The following is a 24,545-nucleotide window of genomic DNA, read 5'->3' as shown; positions in this document are numbered from 1 at the left end:
CTGAAGTCAGACGCTTAACCGACTGCGCCACCCAGGCGCCCCAAGAGAGGGTTTTTTTTAAAGGCCTCCTCTTATACTTTCTTCTCCCAGCAGTCCCACGAGTTTCTCCACCCGCCACAGCTGTCCTGAAGCCGGGACACCACCTGGGAGCCCCCCGAGCACGGCCTGGGCCGCTAGGACACAAGAGGATGCCCCCCAGCACCCCCATGCCTAGGCGGTCAGGGAGACAGAGGTGGTGTGGCCCTAAGAGCAAGAAGCCACCGTGACCTGGAGCCTTTCCCTCCTCCATGGTGACCCAGCCCAGGTACCAGGGTCTCCAGAGCCCCGTCTGTGACTTCCTGCCCGTCCTGGGCACTGTTTTCCTGGCAAAGCCTCTCCCAACAGGCTCGAAAGGCGTGTCCAAGGGACTGAGGCAGCTGGGAGGTTGTGGGGTGGTTCAAGGCAGAAGGGACATCGATGTGGCCCCAGAGAAGACAAGTAGGAATGCTGACAAGGACACCAGCCCCGACCACGCTTGGCTTCCACGCTGTCTTTGCAGAGCCGGTCTCGCCCCCGGGTCTGAGAGGATGGTGAAGGGCTGTGGCCGGCAGGCTGGTCTGGCCTTTGAGCAAACCCCAGCAGACAATGCGTTCAGGGGGGAAGCGAGCCCCTGGGAGTCCTGACTCACCAAGGCTGGGGCCTCATGTCATGATTGCTCAGCTCTGGCAGCTTCCGTGCCCCATGGTCCTGCATCTCCACCCACAGGCAAGGGAACGGACTTGGGCACCCTGCCACCTGCCCTACCCAGGCTCTCCCTGGAGGAGTGGGCTCTGCCCAGCTTCACCCTGTTGCTGCCACCCACCCCGTCGGGCCGAGGCCGTCTCCTTGGCCCTTGAGGCAGAGCTATAGTTCGACTTGCTTTTCACTTAGAGCTGGACTGAGACCATCACACCCACCTTACCCATGGAGAAATGGAAGCGGAGAACTGTTCCTTAACTTGCTCACGTTCACTCAAAAACCTGAGGTACGATCCCAGCTGTGCCGCCTCCTGTGAAGGGCTCTAATTCTCTCCGGAAGCAGTTTGTGTGTGTGTCCATGACCACAGGGAGAAGAGAGGTCTGGCAGTGCAGGGGTGAGGGGAGGAGGACTTGAGCGAGTATGGAGCCACACCAGCTGTCTAGTCCACCTCCAGGTATGGGCCCATGGCCTCCAGACGCCCTAGGGCCCGGCTGCTCAATACCTACTCTGGGGTCATCCCCAAGGCCAAGAGATCCTTCTCCGGGCCAGACAGGGCACCTCCCCCCGCTGAGAGGAAGGAGGCCCTAGGGAGAGAGGGGGCTGCTGCAGGGCAGGGGAGGGAAGGACTGAATGCTGACGGAGCTTGCTGGGACCATTCTCATCCCTGAGAAGAGACTGGATTTCCCGGGATCCGGCTGTGGCTCAGAAAGGGATGGGCTCCCCTCCGAAGCCTCGGCCTCAGTGTTCTCTATGCATCACCTGCCGCTTCTCTGAGGCCCCGGTTCATGGTGAGGACCACCCAACAGGCTGAGACGTGCTGCAGGCAGAGAGGGACAGCAAGTGCAGCCAGGAGGCGAGGGTGGAGGAAGTTAGTCACAGCTGGGCTGTGACAGTGCTCGCAGACCACACTGGAGAGCCAAGGGTCGCCCCGGCCGGCCACTGACAGGGCCTCCAGGCTCCAGCAGCCGCTCCGGCCCCTGTGGTCAGGGGGTTAGGTTTGGATGGTGGTCAGCCATCTTGGCGCCCTGCCTGGACCCCAGAGACCAGCGGGACCGTTTGTCAGCCTCTCTGGGTCCACTCTGGAGCACAGCACCTCCTCCTCAGCTCTTGAGTTTGGGAGGGTGTCGCCTTCACTGCCATGCCCCAACAGGGCTGGCCTGGGAACACAGCATCCCGGTTAATTCATGTTAATGGTTAAGGCTCCCCAGGGACCATCACGCCTGCCCCCCTGCCCGTAGAACAGCCCTGGCCACACCCGACTGTTTATCTCCTGTGCTCTGGGAAGAAAAGCAGGACGGCCCCTCCCCCGCGCCCCTCCCCAGGCGGCCACCCTGCCCCTGCCACACACCCGCTGCCGCACAGATGTGACAGGCTCCCTCTGTCCGCTGCGAAAACAAACCGCCTACAGATGGCCTGACAACAAAGCCACAAGACACAGAATCTGGGAAAAACCTGGTGTGGAGAGCTCTCTATTGAACCCAGAGTCCCAGCACCTGCTCTGCTCTCCCACCCACTCCAGGGCCTCTCTGCCCCCCATTCCTTGGCCTTGGGCCCCGGCTCATTCCATTCCGAGGTCTTCCTTGGCCACCCGTCATCACAGGGGACAGCTGCCTCCACGCTGCCCGCTCCAGGGCCTTGAGTCCACTCTGCGGAGAGCCCTGCCCAGCTGTGGCCAGCCTGTGGGCCTCTTGGCCCCGGGCGTGCCCTGGCTTTCCTGACGGGAAGTGCCCGCTCGGGCCCCAGCCTCCTCACGGCTCCAGCTCCCGGGACAGGCGGGAGAGTTCCCGCTGGTTGTCGATGACCTTCAGCTGCTGGACATAAGCCCAGGTGCTGGCTGGACTCCGGGTGTTCAGCGACTGCTCGGAGCCTGTGGGGGTGGGGGAAGGGGAGGGCGTAGGGGAGAGTGGTCAGGGGGGGTCACCCATGCCACTTGGGAGTGGGGGTGGGGAGGAGAGTGGGGGGGGCACCCATGCCACTCGGTAGAGCCCATCCCTTCTCCCACAAGGAGCAAACGACCCTTGCTGCCCTCCACCCCCCCACCCGGCCGTTTCCCACAGCCAGTCCTGAAGACTGTCCACCCCGCCCCCCCCCCCAGTCTGGAGCAGAAGGGTGGTTAAGAGCTCAGACTCAGAAAAAAACAGGTCCCCAAGATTCCATACCGCATACTACTCCTTCTACTAAATTCAAAAACAACTGAAACTAAAGAATATTTTGTGCTCATAACATATATACGAAGCACGTTAAAGAGATATGTACACGTACACGTGTGTGTATATATGTCTATATATTTCTAAATACATCTAAATAAATATATTCTAGCGGCACAGGAAGAGGAAACGGTCTGTAGGGAGGGGAAGCTCTTGTCAATGTGCTCACACTTGGCTGGGGCCCAGCGGTGTTCATCATATTATCACAATATATACATACATAAAATAAAATAAAGGGCCGATGATGACAGTGTTACATGAACTGTGGCTTATGATTTACTCCCACTTCACGCAGCTGAAGACCAACCAAAAAATCAGGCCTGGAGTCACTAACTGTGGGGCCTTGCCCAAGTCACTTCAGTGCTCTGGCCTGTTTGTGCATCTGTAAGCTGGGATAACATTCTACCTACATCACAGAGGTGTGGGGGAGAGCTCAGGGCATCATACGTGCAAGTGCCTGTAAACGCCAGCCGTGGCTGACCCGTCAGCACCCAGCCCTGCCCCACTTACACGTGGATGTCCTGGCTGCCTGGCTGTCCTCGTGGAGGTGGGAGACGCGGCTTCTGAGCGGTGAGAGGGGCACTGCGTGGGGTGAGGGGGGGGTAGTCAGGGAGACTGGGCCGAGCCAGAGCCTGGAAGGGGACGAGGTGGGGCGGGGGCTCCTAGCAGGGTTATCAGCCCTCTCACCATTGCTGTGGCTTCGGCAGTGATGCAGCATCCTCACGGCTCTGGCCATCATTCTCTGTGAGGACAGAAGACCAGGCCTGAGGGGCAGGACCCTGGCGTGGCCCGTGGGTCAGCTAGTAACCAAGCCCCCTTTGAGCGGGGCGCTCCCGGGGACTAGATGGGGCCATGTCTGCTTTGCCCCGGCCTACCCAACGGCCCCGCGGGAAGCAGGCAGTGCGAGAAAGAACAGAGATCAGGAAGGGCTTAGAGCGGAAGAGGCCTGGAGGGCCTTGGTTGCAGGGTGAGGTGATAAAGGCTGTCCTCTCCACTATGCAAGGGAGTGAAGCAGGGGCTATTTAAAAGAAGTATTCGTATTTGTATTATTTTTTGAAGTTTATTTACTTATCTGGAGAGAGACAGAGAGCACACAAGCCAGGGAGGGACAGAGAGAGAGGGAGAGACTCCCGAGCAGGCTCTGCAGGGTCGGCGAAGAGCCCAACGTGGGGCACAAATTCACGACCCGCAAGATCACGCCCCGAGCCGAAATCAAGAGTCGGACGCTTAACCGACTGAGCCACCCAGGCACCCCCATAGCTGTATTATTAATAATACCTTTAGACTATCTCCTGCCCCACCCCCCACCTCCTTCCACGGCCACAGTTATATCCTCCAGCCCACTCTAGGGGCAGACTCTCAACTGTCCTTGAACTCACCATCTTCTCAAAGTTGATGAGATTCTCTACCAATGTGTGGTTTCCCTCATGGATGAAGGTCATGTCTGTCAAGAGATGGGTTTTGCTTAAAGGTCCCCAAAGCTCTTCCCCTTCCTGCAGCCCAGGAAAGGCGAAGGGCCAATAATGAGAGCCTTGGGTCTGTCCCAGCCCCACACTGCCCTCTTCCTCCAGTTCCCCTCTGACCTCCTGGAGCAATTTCCTTGTATCCCTTAGGCCTCTCGTATCAGACACCATCTGATGTCACCAGCACTTGCCTGCATGTCTCAACACTGCTTCTAGCCTGGGAACTCCTCACTCATCTTTGTGCCCGCAACGTGTCAGCACCCCGAGGGTCAGACAGACATACAGACGGGCACAGGACTGGAAGGGCGGAGGCAGAAGGGTAAGCTCTGGTCCTATTACCTTTGAGAAGAAGGGGCATGAAGGGGATGATGGGAGGGGAGAGCTTGGTGAGGGCCAGTCGATAGACTCGGTGGTTCCATGAGGGGTCCTGAGAGGGAAGAAGCCACAGTGAGCGAGGGAGGGCCCCGCTCAGCATGACCCACCACGCACCGCGACACAAGCAAACACCATCCTCTCAGAGCTCCGCTTCCCCTGGGCCCCAGGTCTCACCACAGCGGGCTCTGCAGAGGTGGGAGGAGACCTGAAGCACTCAGCCAGCCAGCGGCTTCCTGGCCTCTGGTTAGCCCCCCCAAGCAAACTTCACGGCCATTAGTCTCTCAGGGGCCCTCCAGGTTTCAAAACTCTCTCTCTCTCTCTCTCTCTCTCTCGTTTCTGCCCCTGTCCCTCTCTAGCGAGTAAATTCCTTTGAACCTCTTGAGCCTGCAAAGGGAATTTTGTTCCCAAGAGCTCGGAGCCAGGCTGACAAAAGCACCTTTGTGCCAGTTCTCTGTTGAACACTCTCCAAACCTCTTAGCCCCCCAACAATTCCTAGCAGGGAGGAGGAGGGGGAGAGGCAGTCGGCTCCCCTACTTGTCCCTCATCATTTGGCCTAATTTAGCCCACGGGCTCCCCGCATCCCCTGAGGGGCCACTGACAGGCCCCGGTGCACCGTGGGGTCTGGGGCCAGGACTTGCTTCCAGGGTCCTGAGGCAGGTCGGCTGGAGACCGGAGATCCCCTGATGTTCCCCTGGTGCATCAGAGCCCAAGGCCAGACCCCACGTGGGCCCTGTCCTGGTCTTCATACAGGACGTCATAGCCACGGCCAATGCTCCCCGCACTGAGGGATATAATGCACTGCGCAGCTCCCTCATAATGCTCACACTCCGTCCTTCGGCCAGCAGCCCAGACTCTCAGCCCAGAGAGAGTCAGGCTCTGACCCAGGGCTGGAAACCCTGGAGGTGACCAAAGACATGTAGAAGGGCTGCTGGGAAGCCCAGAATCAGGGTTTCTGGAAGGAGGAGCCAAGGCCCAGCGCTCACCAACAGCCTCTCCAGGGCCGAGTACAGCTTCCGGACTTTGTGGGGCAGCCGCTGCAAAGGACAGGCAGATGGAGCGGTCACTGCTCTGGGACGGGAGCCCCATCCCCAACCAGGACTCCCGGGATGGGCACCCCCCCCCCCCCCGCCACCTCGCCAGATCATACCTACCTCCCAGGTGTGGGCCAGGCGGCTGATGGCCGAGTTGCTGAGGCCAAACATGACGGCAAAGAAAGAGTTGAGATTCTTTTGCTCCTTGAGGCTGTGAGTGGAAGACCCAGAGGCCCTCAGGGGAAGCAGCCACACCCACGGAGACCCCACACCCAGGCAACAGCCAGCCTGGGGCCAGGACCAGGCTGGGCCAGCACTGCCTCTGTGGGGGCTGGGGCTAGATGGGGTGGGGACCTGGGGCTCGACTGAGCAGGGACGGGGATGTGAGAGAAGGTGGCCTCAGGGCTCTGCCACACACCCACCGGCCCCACAGGTACTCACTGGGCAGCCAGCTTGATGAACTTCCTGAGCAGCTGGGCCCGCAGGCCGGGTACAGGGCAGAGACACAGCTCTGTGGCCACCCAGTACTGGAGCTCGTTGAAGCGGCGCATGAAACGCTCCAGGTTGGCGGTGGTGATGTCCCGCAGATGCTGGGGGCCCAGCACATAGTGGATCAGCTCCACCTGGATGGGGGACAGCAGGGGAGATCAGCCCACACCGGGCGAGGTGCCCCTGCCGTCTGCGCCTCTCCCCTCCCCTCTCTGCCTCCGCACCTGGTGGATACTGTTGAAGAGGTTCCAGTCGTGGTCCGTCAGCTGGCCCGCCAGGTCCTTGGCACTCACCAGGTCCAGCCCCTCAGCAGAGCCCACGGAGGGCCCCAGCTGCTCGGGGAGCGGGGTCTGCAGGTGGAAGAGAGCTCAGGAGGGGTGCCTGAGCAACCCAGGGGACAGGCGCAGGGAAGGAGAGAGTTGGGGGCGGAGACTCCGTGCCTGTGGTTGAAGGGGTGTCTGGGCGGGTAGGGCTGCTACCAGAACGGAAGGGCCTCTGAGGCATAGGGCTTCCCAAAGAGGCATCTAGTCTCCTGCTGGCTCCCCAGTGCGGAGACCCCCTCCTTGTACGGCTCCTGTCTCCTGGGGGAGCCCCCAACAAGGGGGGTTCTTGTTTCTCCTTGAGAGCTCTCAACCGGCTCTCTCCCTTCCCCAGCAACTGGAACCTTCCCATCCGCTGAGGCCCACTCCTTCCTCTTCTCCCTTACGTCCAGCAGCAGCCAGAGCCAGGCCCCCCTCTCCCCTCTCTATGACCCTCCCCTGCACCCACCTCTGCCACCCCTAAAACACAGCTCCTCCCTGGCACCCTGCTTGTTCCTACCAGCTCGCGCACTTCCTGTGGGTTGACAACAAAGAGCCGTTCGTTGAGCCCCAGCGATGTGGCCACACCACGGGCATCTGGCTGCAGGCCAATGGCGTCTGCAAAGAGAGCAGAGAGTGGGCTGGGAGGGGTCGGGGTGCAGAGAGGGAGGCCAGGGAGCCACTGAAGGCAGGGTAGAGGCCCCATGTGGGAGGCTGGGAGGCCCCTTCTGCCAGCAGCCAGGTTGGAGTCCTGGGCAGATGCTCTGAATGCACAGGGGCAGGTGCCCACACACCCGCACTGCCCAGGTCAGCACAGGGCTCTTAGCGAGACAGGCAGAGCTTGGGCAATATTGGAGTCTTCCTGAGCTTCCTCCTTGGTCACATGGAGACAGCAAGACTTACCCTGACTACTCACGAGTCTAATAAACTAATTTATGGAAGTAGTGGCCATAAGTATACGATGCATAGAAAAGCCCTTTGAAAACTGGAAATGCCTGACAGAGGTCTTAGTGTTGATTTTCACCACTTCCTACTGACCGAGACTGTGTTTTTAGTCACATTAGAGTCCCCAGTCTGTAGGCCAGTAGCCACCAAAGCCAGATATACGAGACCATCCATGTGTCCAAAACAGTATTACCTCATATTTATTTTTCTCTTCTGTTTCGCATTTTTACGTCGCAGGCAGCTTGATACGATGTTAGTATAGGACTATGTGCAAATGACTTACAAGCAAATATACACATAGAAGGGGGCTTGTGGTCAAAATATGAGTCACTGACATGGAAGTCCATCTAAACAATCTGAAGGTCAGTGCTCTAAACAGCTTCTGCCTCATAGTAGGGTGTCAATCAAGTCCTTGGACAACTGTAATTCTCCAGGTGGCCACCAGAGGGCGGTGCTTCCCAGAACAGAGCACAGGCACCCATGACTTCATCCTGTCTCCCCACTTCCTGAAGGGGGAGAAGGTTTTGCTTTTCTGGCCTCCACTCCTTGCCTTCATTCTTTGGGTACCCCTAATTCCTGTCTACCCTGGGCTCCAGCTGTCAACCCCGGGGCTGTGTCCTTCACGGAGAACTCGCAGCGGTTTCTGATGGCCCAAGTTCCCTGAAAGCAGGTCTAAATAATTCTCACGCTGCCCCGTTCTGAGCACTAACTTTGTGCCTCCTCGTGCTGAATGTTTTATATACGTTATCTTGTCTAATGGCCACAGCAGTCCTGTGAGATAGGTGCAGTTTTAGTGCTCATGTGACAGACGAGGAATCCGATAAGCGCTCTGCTCAGACCAGGATCACACAGCTAGTCAGCAGTGGGTCCTGGGATCCCAGCCCAGGTCCGGGAGTCCTGTTTCTGGTCCTAACCATCAAGCTCCTCCATCTCACCTGCCATGGTGCCTCTATCTCCCAACACCTCGCTGGCCCACTAGCTGACTCTCAAATACATTTGCCAGCTGACAGAATGAATGAGGACTACCTAGAGTCAAAAGCCAGAGTCTCTCATTTACTATGTGGACTTGGGAAAATTGCCTATAACCCCTTTGAGCTTCAGTTTCCCCGTCTGCAAACAGGATGAAAGTACCTATCTCAATAAGGTCGTTACTCGGATTAAATGGATATATGAGCATGATAATAATAAAACCTATGTACGAACTGCTGTGTCAGACGCCATTCTAAACCTTTAAATAAACGAGCTCATGCACTGCTCACAGTTCCTCTATGAAGTAGGCACTCTCATCAGCCCCATTTTACAGGTGCTAAAAAGAGCACAGAGAGATTAAATATCCTGCTCAAGGACCTACAGACACGGCGGGGCTCAAATGCAGACAGCAGGCTCCAGAGCTCACGCTCTTAAACACCACACACCAATCACTTTGAGGACACATAACAAACCGCCCTTAAATGCTAACCATCATTAACATCGATGAATATGATAAAAATGATGATCTTAATATGGGGGGGAGTCTAGGCACGGATCCAAGGGGCCTCTCCCTCGGGGCCACCCTGCCCAGAGACACAACTCACCGCCTGCAGAGTTGACCTTCACCAGCTCCTGCCCCTTGGTCCAGCCATCCTCTTGGGCCAACGCTGCCATCACCTCTCTCACTGAGGCCGTCACAGGCAGCTTCAGGGTCAGCACTGAGTGGTCCGGCCGGTAAATGTCATAGGGGACTGGAAGGGGGAAGGAAGACGGGGCTGAGCTGGAGGAAGGGGCTCCTTGGTGCCCCTACCCAGAAGTCAGCGGGCAGCAACGGTAGCAGTGGGGGGCGGGGGATCCCCAGGAAGCAGGACAGGTGACAAGGGGAAGCCTGGGGGGATTCGCCGCACGGAGTAGGTAGGGAGGCCCTGAGCTGTGGAGGGACACACGGGGGGCAGACTCTGTCTGGCAGCTTGGAACAGAGACCCCGAGGAGTCCAGCGTGCCCTCCTCGGCCAGGCAAACTAAGGTCAAGGGTGACGACGGCAGGCTATGCCCTGGCCGGCTGGGACCACCAACCTTTGTCCCCAACTCGAATGGCACAGTTGCTGCTGGGGAGGGGCTGGTCCTGGCCGGGGAGCCAAACAGGCATGTTCCTGGCCTAAGAGGGAGAGAAAGTAAGGCCCGGAGGACACAGAGGAGAGCACGCAGAGCCAGGGAGAGGACTCTGTCACGGGAGCATGGGGCCCACGCATGGGGTCTGCTGGCGGCCGGAATCCGAGCCCCAGCGGGCGTCGGGCGCCACGGCTCCGTGAGAAGAGCCAGAGCAGGGCTACAAACAAGCCAGTGCCCCGTACATGTGTGTCGCCCCCTTTGCCAAATAGATAGGTCTGTTCTATCCAGGGCCGATCCAGGGCTGTTCTAATACGAGCACACCTCAGCTGTTGGCCCTGGTTTTCTCTTCCTCTTCCTCCTTTGGCTCACATTTGCTAGTTTGCTATTTGCTACACGCCAGGCTGAGCACAGGCTTATTGTAAGTGTCTAACTATTCACAACAGCCCTTTGACGAAAATATCATCATTCTTATTCCCATTTTATAGAGGAGATAAATGAGGCTCAGAGAGGTTAATAACCTGCATGAGGCCACACAGCTGTACGTGGCACAGCTGGAATCCTAACCTGCTCCTCCCTCCCTCCCTCCCTTCTTACCCACCAATGCTCTACTCCCCCGTGTCACCTGCCCTGTCCAGTCCCACAGCCGCTCCTCACTGGGCCCCAACACTGGGCCAATGGGGCAGCCCTGATGGGCAAACGCCTCCGGAACGCAATTCCTCTGCCCGCCCGACTGTTCTTCCAATGCCTGTACTGACTCTTCCTCCTCCAGCTCTGCAGGCCGCAGATCCTCCAGGTTCAGACCCCGCCCCCCCCCCACCCCTGGCCCGGCTTCCCCCACAGCTTGTCATCTTGTTCTGGGGGTTCCTCTGCGCCCTTCCTCCCAGCCCAGGCCAACCTCCTGTTCCACCTGCCCAGTGGCCTCCCTCCTCATGTGTTACAATGGCCCTACTATTCTCTACCCTCGGCCCTGGGTCGCCTCCCGCCCTCCCCCTCCAATCTGCCTGACCTGAGCCAGACTAAGCTTCCTAATATAGCTTCAAGGCCATCATTGTCTGCTGGATAAAGCACAGGCTCCTTAGCTGACTTACTCAAAACACACATCTGACCTTGTCATTCCATGGCTCCAACACCTCCAGTTGCTCACATGGTTTGGAGAACAAGCACCAAACCCCTTACCGAGGCTCACGGGGCCCTGCATGTTGTGGCCCCTGCATGCCTCCCCGGTCTCCTCGCTCCTTCTCACACTCCCTCCTGCAGGGTCCCTAACCGGTGGACTCCCTTCCCCTTGAACCTGACTGCAGTCCTCTACTGCCTTGACCCTCACACCCTGCAGCTCGCAGCTCCTGGGGTCGCTCTCCCTGATCCTGACCCCGAGTCAGCCCTTCCCTTTTCAGAGACTCCCTCCTTTCCTGTCCTGCATCGTGACACTGCTCAGCAGCTCTGTCCCTCACTTGACTATGACCCCACGAGGCCAGGGGCGGCTCTCCCCTACTACCACATTGTCAGCACCTAGCACAGTGCCCAGCACACGAAGGCGATTCCACACTAGTTCCTGAGCATCAGGCACGAGCCGGGCAGTGTGGGAGCCCTGGGGAAACAGAGGTCCAGGCCCTTCCCTCATTCTAGTGGGACGTGACCGACACTAACAGGCAATAAGCAAGTAGGCAAAGAAACAAAACGACTCCACCTGGTCATAATGCTTTGAAGGGAATCATGGAAGACACCTTGGAGGAAGCAGAGAGGGGGCCTGCGGGGAGTGGGGAATGCTCTCGATAGGGAGATGGGAGGGGGGCCTCTCTGAGAACCAACATTTTGGCTGAGATCAGAAAGATAGGAAGGATGTAGGTGGGCAAAGAACCAGAGAAAGAAAGTTCCAGACGCTGAGGGGGGAACAAGCGTTGCCCGTAGAAGAGGAGGAGCTGTGAGAGTCTCTGGCAGGAAGAGCAGGAGTGGGGACAGGCAGCTGGGCACAGAGAGCCCGGTTGTTCTTCCCAGGGCATCATTCCCCACAACCGGCCCCATCCTACCTTTCCAGTCTTTTTTTCCTACGATGCCTCAAGAAATCTCAGCTCCTGCCCCTGTTCTCGTTCCCCTTTGCTCCCTGTGGGCCCCCGCAGGGAACGGTATGGGCCATCTCTGGCTCCCAGAGTGCTGGGCACCCAGAACCCTGGGCTTCAGAGGCTGCCTTCAGGCAACCATCCCTCACCTCCCAGGGAACTGCTAACAGGCTCTGCGAACATGGATTCCCTCCCAAATGCAACAGAAGCCCCTTGGGGTGAGGGAGGGGTGGAGAGGTGACCTTGGACCTCTGTGTCTCCCATCAGGCCAGCTCCCAGTGCCACACATGGCTCGTGCTCTGTGAACACCTGTCCCCGCCCCGGGGGTGTGTCTGTGCATGGGGATCCCTTCCCAGGCAGAGCCCCTGGGGTGGGGGCTGGAGGGGCCGTGTGGTCCCGGAGGCGGGCAGAGAGAAGAAGCCGGGGCCAGACAGAGGTGAGAGGAGCCAGTTCATATGCAGACACCTTCATCTGAGGAGATGCATTCCCACAGCCGTTTTCCATCCTGGGGAGCAAATGAGAAGGGAGGTGAGATGAGACCAGGGGCCCCCGTGGGCAGGGCAGGGGCAGGGAGGGCTGGCTCCGGATCCCGCCCACCCTCCTCAGAGGCTCAGAGTTTTGCACACATGGTAAGCACCAGCTAGAGAGGGGCAAAGCGGGGGCTTGCAACCCAGAGCCTGCACTCTGGGATTTCCCCAGGCCAGCAGGGGAAGGAGAGTTCAAGGAAGTACCCCAGGTGTCAGACTGGGCAGGGGCCACTGCAGGTGAGCTCTCCCTGAACCTCACCTGCCCCCATGGGAATGTCTGGGAGGGCCAAGATAAGCTCTAGGGAATTCACCGGGCGCGGCCAGCAGGAACCAGCCCTGAGGATGCTTGGTAATAAATATGTGCAGAGTGGAGGAAGTGAGGACAGCAGGTGCACTCGGGATATGAGAATGACACGGGAGTGACTGCGTGATGCAGGAGAATGCACGAACATGACGTGAGGTGGACAGCAAGGGGACTGGTAAGAACAGCTAATTGACCGAGCAGGTCTAGACAAATGAGCAACCCCAGCCGACGCTCGTGGATCACACAGGGCATTCCAGGCACCGCTCGGTGCTCTTAAGGCGCGCTAACATTTTGTCCTCCTGAGATAGGATCTCTCCTGGTTTTCCAGACTGGAGCCCAAAGCCCTGAGAGGGAGGAACGTGCCCAGGGCGGCACAGCTACAGGCGGTGCAGCTTGGATTTCAAGCCACACGTTTGGCCCCAGTGGTGCTGTTCTCAGTCCCTGATGCACTGCCTGGCATTCATACGGAAGGTTGACTGGGAGCCAGGCGTTACCTGTGGTGTTTCCGCCTCTCCGGCCACTGCTCCCGTAGCAGGATGCAAAGCCGGGCGTCTCTGCTCACCAGGTCTGAGAGTTTCTGGGAGGAGCCAAGATTCATCAACACAGAGGTGGCTGCATCTATGCTGGCAGCCCAGTCCAGCCCTGCCTCACTCCCAGGTACCTGGAGAAAGCTGGTGGCCACGGGGTCAGCGTAGAGCATGGGACCATACAGGGCCACCCACTGGCTGACCAGCCGCAGGACCTGCTGCCTTTTGTTGCAGACGTAGGTGCTGTGCTCCTGCTCACTGCCTCCTGAGGGCTCCGCGTGGAAGGTGGGCACCGGTCAAGGGGACCACAACATCCAACCAGACCACCCACCACACGGCGGGAAAGGAGGGGCAAGGATGCCCAGGGCCCACTGACAAGCTGGCCTTGGCATGAGGCTGGTACTTCAGAGGGTTCGGCACAGCCATGCTGTGAGGGATGCCTTCCCCCTGCTCCATACGACATCCTAGTCACCCCGGGGCTTGGAAGGATATTGGTGCAGGAGGGCAGCACAAAGCTGGGCGCTGGGCATGAAGACACTGTGGGTCAGGAGGAAGTCGCTGAGAAATGTCTCTGTAGGGCAGGGACAAGGGGACAGGAGGAGGCTTCAGAGATTAAGTCTACTGAGCACTGACATAGGCATAGCTGGAGTAGCCCTTCTCCCGGTCCCATAATGGGCGGTGTGCCAGCAACGTCCAGCCGCTGTGACAGCTCTCCCCACCCAAGCCAAGAGCACAGGAATGAGTACTTCTTGCCGACTGACCACATGGACCAGCCCAGCAGCCAGTGAGGTCAGACTCAGGGTGCCTGGCCCTCTCCCAGACTACACTGCCCACCCACTGAGTCACACAGCAGGCAGGGTGTCTCTTGCCCCTACCTGTTGGGTCATGAGCACTGGAATCAGGCCGCATGGCCTCCAAGAGCAGTTCTAGGATCTTCTCTGGGGTGCCAGACATCACTGTATACCTAGCAGAAACAGCCAGTCCATAGCACACGTGCTACCACTCCCACTCCCGTATCTGGGACAGACATCAATAATCAATCACATCATCTCACTCTTCCCTATTTGCCAGTTCTGTCCCACCTTGGGGTTGGAGGGAAAGCTGGCTCTGGGGGGGGGGCACATCTTATCCCTGGGTGCCCCTCTTCCCCCCATCCCCAGGAGGCCAGCAGGCGGGGGTCAGACACGGAGGAAGGGAGGAAAGCCTGGGAAACGGAAGGAGACAAGGTGGGCAAGAGAGAAGGGGTGCAGAAGGAGCATGGCGGGTGTGTTACCGGTTCCTGCCTGGGGTTGGGGGGCGAGAAGGGCCAGCGCCCTGGGAGGCTCTCTCCAGCACCAACACCACTTTGCCATGCTCTTCTAGCCTCATGGTCTTTGCTTCCACATCCTGGACAACAAGCCATACCCAGTGCTCAGCACACATCATGGCTCCTTTCCCCATTTTAGAGCATCTCCCTCCACCTCCATGCCAGACCCACAAGGCTCCCACAGGGGCATTCAGCCCTCCTCCCACCCCATTCCATGCCCATGGCCTTGGATCTGCCCTACCAGTCCTGTCTATCATGCAGCCTGAGCCCCTCTCTACCCATCCCTCACTGGCCTCCCTCTGTGGCTCCCCCTTTCCATTACACTGCCTCCCCTCACACCCTAGTCCCCTACCTCTCTGTGACCCCCTACCCCCACGGTCTCCCGCACTGAGCTGGAGTTCTTGGGTTTCGCTAAACTTCTTCAATGTGCTATGGCCCTCCTCACTTGGCCATACTCCAGCCATCACCTCCAAGTTCCCCCATCTCCTACCTCTCCCTGCTCCTTACAGGCCCTCTCTGTCCACGCCCCTTACCTTACCCCCTACCACTTCTCCAGAGACATGTCCCTGCCATGTCCCCTGCCCTCCCCACCCCCAGTAATGGCACCTTGATGATACGGTTGAAGTCCTGCTTATCCACACGGAGAAAATGACAGTTATCTTCTCGCAGGATGATGGTGGCTGCCCGGGGTGCGTCATTCACCAGAGCCAGCTGTCCAAAGTCATCTCCCTCATGCAGTGTGGTCACCAGCCCCTGCAACCAGGTCTCAGTCACAGCCCAGCCAGGCTCCCCAACACTCAGAACAGATGCACGGTGGGAGAACCCCAAGGCAGGAGGAAAGCTGGAGATTGGCAACCTTGGGTCCATTGAAGGTACTTCCTGGGAGGACTTGGACCAGGGAAGCCGGTACAACCCAGGGGCTGGGGAGACAGGAAGAACTCACTTTGCCATGGGTCACCACGTTGACAGATCCCTTCCAGATAATGTACCACGAGGTGCCCTTGTCTCCCTGGCTGAACACTGAGAGAAGCACAGATCAGACACTCCTGTGGGCATCCCCCACTTCTCCATGGCCTCTGCCACGTCCAGGTCCCTGCTGCCCAGCTTCCTATCCCCTGTCTGACTTACACACGGTCCCTGCTCTGCTGTGGGGTTCAAAGAGCAGAACTGCTGCTAATTCCCGCTTCACCTGTGAGGTGGGGAGAGGAGGGTCAGTGGGGTGAGCCCAGGGTACGAGGCGGGGTGGGGGGGGGGGTTAGGTCCAAAGACACAAGTGCTTGGGGGCAGAGATGTGGCTAGGTCGGATGCCAGGGATTCAGCAAGATACAGGGCAAGGGGAGGAAATGAGCTAAGAGAGGCAGAAGGATTTCTGGACGAGGATGCTGGGAACAAGAAATTAGATGGACATTTCCCAGCCATTGGCACAAGGCGAGGGACGTGTCTTCTGGCCCAGCAGTTGGGGCCTCAGGGGCTCACAGGGAGAGGGGGTCCTGGGGAGAGTGTGAGGGCGGGCAGACTGACCGAGTTGGAGAGGTGGGCCACGGCCTTGATATGCAGCAGCTCCTCAAAGATGAGGTCCAGCTCCTCGTCTGTGCGCTGACCTGGGCTGCGGGCACGGAAGGGCCGGGAGGCACATGGTATATCGTGGGTCTAAGGGCACGGGAGCCGCTACACCCACCACGCTCTGGGCCCGAGGCCAGCTGGATTGTTACCCGTAACAGGCCAGCCACCACTGAGTGCACACGGCGTGCCAGACAAGGGCTAGGCGCATCAAGTGCATTATTTCTGCCCTCATGACAACCCCTGATGTGGGCATCGTTATCCTCCTTTGACAGAAGAGGAAGCTGGCACGGAGAGGCATGGAGAGGCCCAAGGCCACCCAGCTAGTAGCCAGTGGAACTGGAATTTGAACCCAAACCCGCCTGCAGACTCCAAAGCTCCCCCGTCTCAGCCACTGCGGCACCTGAGCGGACAGGTCTTTGGAGGTGCTGTGCCCCCCACCCACAGTTACAGAGGAAGAAATGGGTTCAGAGGTGGGGAAGGAAGACTCCAGATGACCCAGCGAGAAGTAAGGGAAACTCTCAGCGATGAAACTGAGAAACTACAGAGTCTGAGAGCCACGTGAGGCCCAGGATTGTGGGGTGCAGGGCACCCGACTCACGGCTTTCGAAGCGCCACAGTGAGCAGGGCATCAGGCCCCCGCTGGGAGAGCAGGGCCATAGCCTCCACCAGTTCCTCCTCCAGCTCATGGACTCCCACAGGCTCTGGCTCTGGCCCGGGGAAACGGTAGAATTGGGTATCTCGGTCCTGGAAGGTCCAGTCGTGTTTCACTGCAGGGCAGAGGCCCAGGTGTGAGGAGAGGAAATTGAGGCCGCGTGGGTACAAAGCCCTCATTGCAATTGCAGGCACCCCCGGATGCCTGCTCCCCAGGACCGGCCGGCCCCACGGGGGCCCCACCCTGGGCTCGGGCTCACCATGGCAAAGGGCACCTTCATCCAGGAGCACCTGGCAGATTCCAACGGCTTGGTTTCGGGAATGAACTCCAAGGCTCAGTGCCAAGATCCCATCCACCAGCTCCCGGCCAGAGCAGCACTGCCTACAAGAGGTGAGGGGACAAAGAGGAGGGAGAATTAAGTGGCAGGAGGGTGGAGGGCAGAAGGAAGACTTTCCGTCAGAAAGGTGCCTTCCCTCTGTGGTGACAGCACAGAGACTGCTTAGGATTTTCTCTCTCCCTCTCTCTCTGTCCCTCCCCTGCTTATGCGTGCTCTCTCTCTCTCTCTCTCTCCCTCCCTCTCTCTCTCTCAAAATAAATACATCAACCTTAAAAAATTTTAAAAAGAAACAAGTGCCTTCCTAGGCTAGAAGCAGGACTCAGCCCCGATGTCCAAAGTAGAGCAAAAGGGAGAGAAAATGGGGGTGGGCAAGGAGGCGGCTCAGGCCTCCACTCACCGATAGAGCCTAAGGTGGTACTTCCGGTCTCGGATAAGGGTCGGGCAAGTGGCCAGGAGGTGTCGATGCAGCTGCTTCCCGGCCCGGAGCACCCGCTCCGTGGAGGCCTAGGACGGGGGCAGCACAGCAGGTTCAATCCCTGACCCCCGGCGGTGCTGTCCCCTCCCGGCTCCACCCCTCCCGGCTGGTACCTGCTCCAGGCTCACGCTGAAATCCAGGGACTCCTCACTGTCCGTGAGTGGCGTCTAAGGGCAGGGGTGGGAGGAGGGGGAGGGTCTGCACGTTAGTGCCAGGACTTCAAATCCAGCTCTTAGACCTCGGCCCTCCCCCGTCTCTCTCAGTCCCTGCCCAGTCCCCAGCTCCAAACACTCAGTCAACAAATACACTAGTTCTCCCCGACCACCCCTGTATGCCAGGCACCCGCCTCCCTCCACCCTATCACCAGAACTTTGCCTTCCTTCTAGACTCACGCACTGCACCCCCGCAGATGAGCTCCCCATTCTGCTTACTCAGGGCCCAGGTGTGCCCAGGCTCCCAGGTAAACCACACCTGTGCAGGAGAGAGAGCTGAAGAGCATGAGGATGGGAGGTAAGGAAGGCCCATGATAGGCCAGGAAGTGAGTGGCTTGGAAGGGAGGCCTAGAACACTTGCTCCTGGGCCAGAGTCACAAGGCCTGATCCTGAGCCAGGCTTTGTCCCCAGCCACAAGACCCTGAGACACCTGGATTCAAATCCCTGATCCTCCATTTCCTAGCAGCGTGATCCGAACATATAGCTAACTTCTCCCTGCCTCAGTTTCCTTGTCCATAAACTCTATAAAACACTCGTAATACCAATACAGAGGCTTTGGGAAGGGTTATGTGAGTGATTCGTACCGAATGTTTAAAGCACTGCCTGGCAAAGAGTTGTATGTACATGTTAGCTATTATTACTCATCTGTGAAGCAGAGGGCGGGCTGCTTGCTGGAAAGCCCCTCATGAGCCTTCTTTTTTTTTTTTTATTTTTTTTTTAATGTTTATTTATTTTTGGGACAGAGAGAGACAGAGCATGAACGGGGGAGGGGCAGAGAGAGAGGGAGACACAGAATCGGAAGCAGGCTCCAGGCTCTGAGCCATCAGCCCAGAGCCCGACGCGGGGCTCGAACTCACGGACCGTGAGATCGTGACCTGAGCTGAAGTCGGACGCTTAACCGACTGAGCCACCCAGGCGCCCCTCATGATCCTTCTTTTGCTGCCACCTGAAAACTGGAATTTGTGGACCTCTCTGGACAGGATGCCCTACCCTCTATGAGCCCTCCCAAAGGCGCAGCACTTTATAGTTTACAAAGTGTGTCTCCCTCCATGATGTCCTGATTCTCTACAGAATAGGACCAGATATAGAGTAGGCACAACAGGGATTGTCCGTCCTCTTTGACTTAAGAAACAGAAGTCTTAGGGTGAAGAGCCCGTGTAACTCAGTCACACGTACTTGGGACGGCCAGACAGCCGTGCATAAATTCCAGAAGTGCTCACATTCTTGGTCTCACCCCACCCACCCGCACCTGCCTGGTTCCTTCCCTTCCCCCTTTTCGCCAGCTCTCTCTCCTGCTTTCCCATCTACACTCAGCCCCTGAAAAGGACCTGGCTAGGAAGCTGGGGTACAACCAGACTTGGGGCCAGAACCCCCTCTGCTCATCCTGGCATCTTCCCACTGTGTGCCAGGCAGAGGCCTGAGGTCTGGCATGCATAGGCGCCTGGCCCGGGGCTGGGCGGAAGTCGCTAGGTGTCCCAAGGGTATCCCTGCCCGGGTCATGGGGCCCAGCCTGGTGCCAGACACAGAGCCCTGGAGACTTAGCAACAGGAAATGAGGAGGAGGAGGAGGAGGAGGAGGAGGAGGAGCCAGGGAAGGAGGAAGGGCAGGAATGCTACCCAGCCAGCCCCCTGTGTTGGAACAAACAGTGCTGAGCACTAATGACTTGTTGTTGTTCATGTCAAAAGGCCCAGGTGGCCCCGGTCCCTGCCCCAACTCTCTGGTGCCCACGACCCAGGCTCCAGCATATGCTCCCTTCCTGGTATTATTCTGACCCTGGAGGGCACATCAGGAGGGGAGGTGCCAGCTCACAACCCAGATCCCAGATCTCCAGGCCTTGTTTAAACCGTTTCCTGCCCTGCCCCAGGGAATAAGCAGGAGGGTCAGAAGAAGGAGGCTCTGACCCATCAGAGGTGAGGAAGTTTCCTGAAGGCATCCCTCCCAACTTGCCAAGGAAAGCAGGAGCCCAGAAAAGATGAAGTAACTTACCCTGAGTCACACAACTACTCAGAAATTCAAGATCCTACTGAATAACCAACAGTGGCCCCGAAAGTAGGTGTTTGTCTGCTGTTTCACAGCTAGACAGAAGGAGGCTCCGAGGTTACATAACCTGTCCTGAGAGTGGGTAAACAGGGCCACCAGGATTCACACTGTGCCTATCTGATTCCAAAGCACAGGTCACCATCTCCCAGGCACCTCCACTGCCTCATGTTTGTCCCACTTCATGCTATGGAAGGGTAAATTCTGCCCTCAGGAATGTTCCACGGGCAAGTAAGTCTGGAAGACACGGCGTTAAACAAAGTTCTGTGGGTTTGTCATAGTCCCTCTGGGACTACGTCCATATGCACTGGGAGCCTCCTAGGCTGGGGGTGGGGGTACTATTCAGGATACGGTCAAGGGCATGGGCTCGCCATCCATGTGTCTTGGCCAAATCTCAGTTCCTAGTTGTGTGATCCAGCTAGTTGTGTGACCCTGGCTGCTCATTGACCTCTCTGCCTCAGTCTCCTCATCTGTAAAATGGGGTTCATGATAATAGTAGCTATGTCACAGGTAATTATGAGGATCAAATGAGTTAATAACATAAAGCACGCAAAGCGATGCTTGGCTTGTGGTAACCGCTTAGTAAATGTTAAGCAACTCGATTAAACTTCGTTATTTTATGATGGGTGCCTATTACCTGGACACAATGCAAAGAAGTGTTGTACCTTGGCTGACCCTCTCTCTGATGTGATAACCCCGAGCGTCAGCTTGGGGTTCTCAGTTGGAAAGAAGTGGCTGGGGGAAAGGCTCTTGACCACTGCCTCCTCTCCTGCCTGGACAGGAAGGACGCAGGGTAGGAGAGGAGGGGGTAGCTAGCTTCCCTGCACCAGCGCCATAGCCTGCCCCCCCTCCTTCCCTCCCTGTCACTCAGTGTCAGAGCCATGCTGAAGGGGCAGGCACAGAGCCAGAGAGCCTCGTGGGGACCTGTCAGACCAGTTCCCTTAAGCCATGGCTAGGGTCTCAGGCCAGGGCTGTGTGTGCTGGGACAGGGAGAGGACGCAAGGGGAAGGGTGATGCTTTGGGGTGTCAGTGTTTTCATTTACAGCAAAAGAAAGTGCACCATGAGCTCAGACTCCATGGCCAGGTCACCTGGGACAGAAGCCTAACTTTGTCTCTTAGCCGATGTACAACCCTGGACCTGTCACTTAGCCACTCTGTGCCTCTGTTCTCTCATCTATAAAAGGAGACAATGACACTGGTATCTATAGCTCACACGGCTATTGTCAGCTCACTTGACATGAAAAAGGTAAAGCTCTTATAATGCTGCCTGGGACACAAGTATTATACAACTATTAGCTACTACCGTTGTTTGAACACGCTTGCGTGAAAGCATGTTTTCTGAGTTAGAGAATCTGGCCACCTCTCCCCAAACAATCACTCAAAGGGAAGCATCCCAGGCTTCTCTGAGATTACGGGACCCCCCCCCAGAGGTCATCCTGATCTTGCCCCTGCCTCCAGATAAATTGATCCCTCTCTGGCTCCTGGGCATTGGACAAGATCTCCTCTCCTTCTCATGCTTCCCAAAGGAGATGTTCTTCCATCCCATCCTAGTGTCACTTTTGCCATCGATGGTAAGTCCGTCCTCTGTCTAACCTCACCCTCCTGTAACCTGCTTTGATTTCTCTTGTCCTGATCTAGTAGCAACAGAAAGTACTCTCTTCAGACCTCAGGAGGTTGATGGGTTTCCCCCTGGTTTTCTAAGAGGCAGGCATGGCCTGAATAACTCCCAGCACTGTTCGCCTAGGCTCCACCCCTTTACAACATCCACCCCCTACCCTACATGTGCACACTCCCTGACAAGCCCTTCTTCCCTCATGTGAGCCCCTCCTAGACCAGACGAATCATCTCACAGGTGAGAGGAGCGACTTGACCGGTCCCCAGAACCTCTTAAATGCAGCCGCAGCGGGCTGAAGCCACCCCACTCACCCATTCCCCAGAGACGGTCAGCAGGGCGGGGTGTGGCCCAGGCCCCTAGCCTTAAAAATCTAAGTACCCTTTAATCACCAATTCCCACCTACCCCCCTCCACCCCACCCCACACACACCTGCTAGAGAGGGGCTGTGTTTCTGTGACTTTCACCCTATTTACACTCCAGCAACCCTCACATCGCCCTTCTGGCTTCCCAGTGCACCCCAGCTCTTCAATTCTGGGGGTTGAGGGAGTCAGGAGACAGCCTGGCGGCCTCTTCCACCCCTTCCCAGAGTCTGGGTCCCAAGGGATCCTCCAGTGACCTCATTGTCCTGGCACCTGACCTTTCCCCCACTCACCACCTTGCCTCTACAAGCTGGGAAGGGGACAGGAAATGCACAAGTAATTATAGACTGAGAGGGAAGGAGGGAGGGAGGGTTCCAGCCCACGGGCTCCAAGCAATAGCTACTACCAGTGACCTGGCGGGGTGGGGGAGACAGCTTAGCCCAGAAGGGGCCAGCTCCCCTGCTCCCTCCAGAGCCCCATCTCGAGCAGGACCCAGGCCCAAGAGGGCCCTGACCAGGAAGACCCAGGGAGGGAGTGCGGGAGGGGTTGGGGGGGAGAGCTAGGGACACCTAGATTATCCTCCCAGTTCCGACGACGCTGAGGAAGAGCCCATCACCTCCGCAGACCTTGTTTTTTCTCACTCAGCCTCCTATTTTGATAAATATAAAGGCCATTGGGCAAGAGGTGGGAGGAAAGACGCAGAAGGTGGTAGTCACTCCACTCAAAGGGACTTGACGACAAGAGACATAAGTGACAAGCTCTCCCAATTCTGTCGTCTGCTCTGGTTTTCCCTCGACCCCTTTGCCCAAGTTCCCTCCTGGTACCAGCGCCCCCTCCCCCAGCCGCCTGCCAGTGCTGTCCCCGTGGGCAACAGAACAGACACACAACTGAATCTCACTGAATCTCAGGTGAAGGAACTCGGTGAAGTCTGGGTGGTTGGAGAGAGCTTCTCCGCTGATTTGGATCCTGCGACCATTATCCTGTCCCCCACCCCGCCCCCACTGCTCTTCCCCTCCTGCCCTCTCCTTCATTCTCGCAGCTCCAGGATGTTCTTCACTGGCAAAGGGAGACTCCAGCTCCAGTCTCCAAACTTCTCAGAGTCCCCCCCCTGAGCCCCCCAAAGCCAGATGCCAAGCACTGTTCACATGACCACCTCACCCCAAGATCAAGCAGAATTGACGCAGTTCTGTTGCTCACTGAGGGAGCATGTTGCCACGGTGATGTACCAAGAGCAGTAAACAAGTTTACCTCACCTCCCACCTTGACCTGGCCCCCAGCGTCTCACACATGCCTCCCCTCACCACCTGGAGAACACACAACCACCCAGCTCAGGGCACACAGAGGTGACACAAATGACAAATCCCTCTCCCCTTCCCCCAGGCCACAACGGGAAGACGCGAGTACCACATGCACATGGACGTACACGGTGCAGCTGTGTGAGCCACCCACGCGCACAGCGGCCAAGCTGCTTGACCCACTGTCCAGCCCAGCAGGAGCCCCCACACCCCCAGAAGCATGCTCTTTCTCCCAGTCCAGGCCCTCCTGCAGTCCTTGGTGCCTGGCCCTGGCCCGACAGACGATGGGCACTTACCCAGCGGAGCCCCTGGATGCAGCTGGGGCGCTGGTGCTCAAGCAGCAGTTGGTAAGAACAGCTCCGGGGCCGGTGCATCCTCTTCAGCACCATGTTGAGCAGGGTCCCCTCCGGCACCACGTCCGGGAGGCCTCCCACCTGCGATGCTCCGAGAGCTGGGCTGTCCTCCACAGCCAGGCCCACCTGCCAGCGGCTCTCACCTGGCCAGCCCACCTGTGACGCAGGGAGGAAGGCAGAGAGCCATGGGGCTGGGGCTGGGACTGGGACTGGGGCAGCTGGACCAGGGCACAACTGCCCCAGGCAGAACCACTTCCTCTGAGTCCTCTGGACTGGTCAGGCGGAGGTGCTGCAACCCTGCCAGGAGCCGGGGGAGGGACAGGAAAACCTTCACTGGGGCCTGCCGGTCTGGCGCACTTAGGGGTCTCCAGCTGGCGGACCGGAGATCAGGCCTTTCTTCCCGGTCTTCTTTGGACTTCTGCCCCACCCCACTGCCCATGTCCCTGGAGGGATCTCCACCACCTCCCAGTATGAGGCTACCGACTCACTGGATCCCCCAGAAATGCAGCTGCAGCTCAACCCTTCTTCGCCCCTTCTCCTTCACCCCTGACCAGCCCTCTCTTTCCCACCCAAACACCCCACCCACCATGTCAGCTTCCTCTCCTGCTCCTCCCCACCCTGACCCCACTTTACCCACCTTCATGGTCCTTCTCAAGCTTGCACAGCCCTGCAGGCTCTAGCAAAAGGTTGGGGAGGGGGAGACCCTCATCGAGACCCCTACTCCTCCTGGAGGGGTGTGGGCTGTAAGCCCCAGGCGAAGCGGAACAGGGCTAATTCCTAGCTGGACTGGCTGCCAGGGCGACCGGCTGGGTGTAGAGGCTCCTTTTGGGTGGGTTGAGGGCAGGGGGCGTAGGGGGGAGTCCCCCCCCCCCCAGCGGCAAGGAGCCCCAAGCCTCCACCTCCGTCCCAGACGAATGAGCCAGCTGGCACCGGGCGCCGAAGCGAGGCTGCAGCTGGCACTGGTCCGGGCGGGAGCTGTCACACCCCCTACGCTGCCCGCCCCCTTCCCCTCCCCGGGACAGGCTGGGAGGGCAGGGAGGAGGCGCCCGGCCTTACTGTGGGGGAGGGCACAGGGAAGGGGGCGGGCTGGGCCGGGGGTGGAGTCTGGACTCCGGGGTTGTAGGGCGGGCACCAGTCGGAGGCCTGAGAAACCCCAGGGGGGCAGGAGCGGCCCAGGGTTGTGTGTCGCGGCGGCCGCGGCCGGAGTGTCGGGGTAGGGGTGCCGAGTGGCCGCGCAGGCCGCCACGTGGCCGGGAGGAGAAATGCAAACACGGAAACCAGGGGAAGGGGGAGGGGGGTGAGTCATTGCGGCCCCACCC

At 58.3% G+C, this 24,545-nt stretch overlaps 1 protein-coding gene and 1 long non-coding RNA gene across 3 annotated transcripts in view; one reads left to right on the top strand and one right to left on the bottom strand.

The window, feature by feature from the left end:
* The window catches only part of LOC147579200 (uncharacterized), a 40,663-nt gene extending 38,334 nt beyond the window's left edge, over nucleotides 1-2,329 (top strand). For both annotated transcript variants that reach the window (XR_015253653.1, XR_015253652.1), the window contains exon 4: nucleotides 50-2,329. This is a non-coding gene — a long non-coding RNA (uncharacterized LOC147579200). The remainder of the gene's footprint in view (nucleotides 1-49) is intronic.
* On the bottom strand, nucleotides 2,320-24,230 carry RAPGEF3 (Rap guanine nucleotide exchange factor 3). The gene is made up of 28 exons (XM_086713581.1): nucleotides 23,864-24,230; nucleotides 23,170-23,382; nucleotides 17,469-17,522; nucleotides 17,278-17,384; nucleotides 16,803-16,924; nucleotides 16,490-16,658; nucleotides 15,850-15,934; nucleotides 15,457-15,517; nucleotides 15,272-15,348; nucleotides 14,935-15,081; nucleotides 14,296-14,408; nucleotides 13,898-13,986; nucleotides 13,515-13,593; nucleotides 13,157-13,307; nucleotides 12,990-13,072; nucleotides 12,130-12,169; nucleotides 9,572-9,653; nucleotides 9,101-9,247; nucleotides 7,102-7,199; nucleotides 6,507-6,632; nucleotides 6,235-6,416; nucleotides 5,914-6,004; nucleotides 5,746-5,796; nucleotides 4,727-4,814; nucleotides 4,304-4,368; nucleotides 3,612-3,666; nucleotides 3,435-3,506; nucleotides 2,320-2,584 (listed from the first exon to the last, which is right to left on the bottom strand). The coding sequence occupies exons 1-28, from the start codon at nucleotides 23,867-23,869 to the stop codon at nucleotides 2,466-2,468; spliced, it is 2,772 nt and encodes a 923-aa protein (XP_086569707.1). The 5' UTR covers nucleotides 23,870-24,230; the 3' UTR covers nucleotides 2,320-2,465.
* Nucleotides 24,231-24,545: the final 315 nt, after the last annotated feature.

The sequence above is a fragment of the Puma concolor genome, chromosome B4 (genome assembly GCF_028749965.1).
Source record: "Puma concolor isolate L17-30 chromosome B4, mPumCon1.1.hap2, whole genome shotgun sequence".
NCBI lineage: Eukaryota > Metazoa > Chordata > Mammalia > Carnivora > Felidae > Puma > Puma concolor.
The sequence above is the reverse complement of the archived record's forward strand: the minus strand, read 5'-3'. Positions and strand labels throughout refer to the sequence as shown.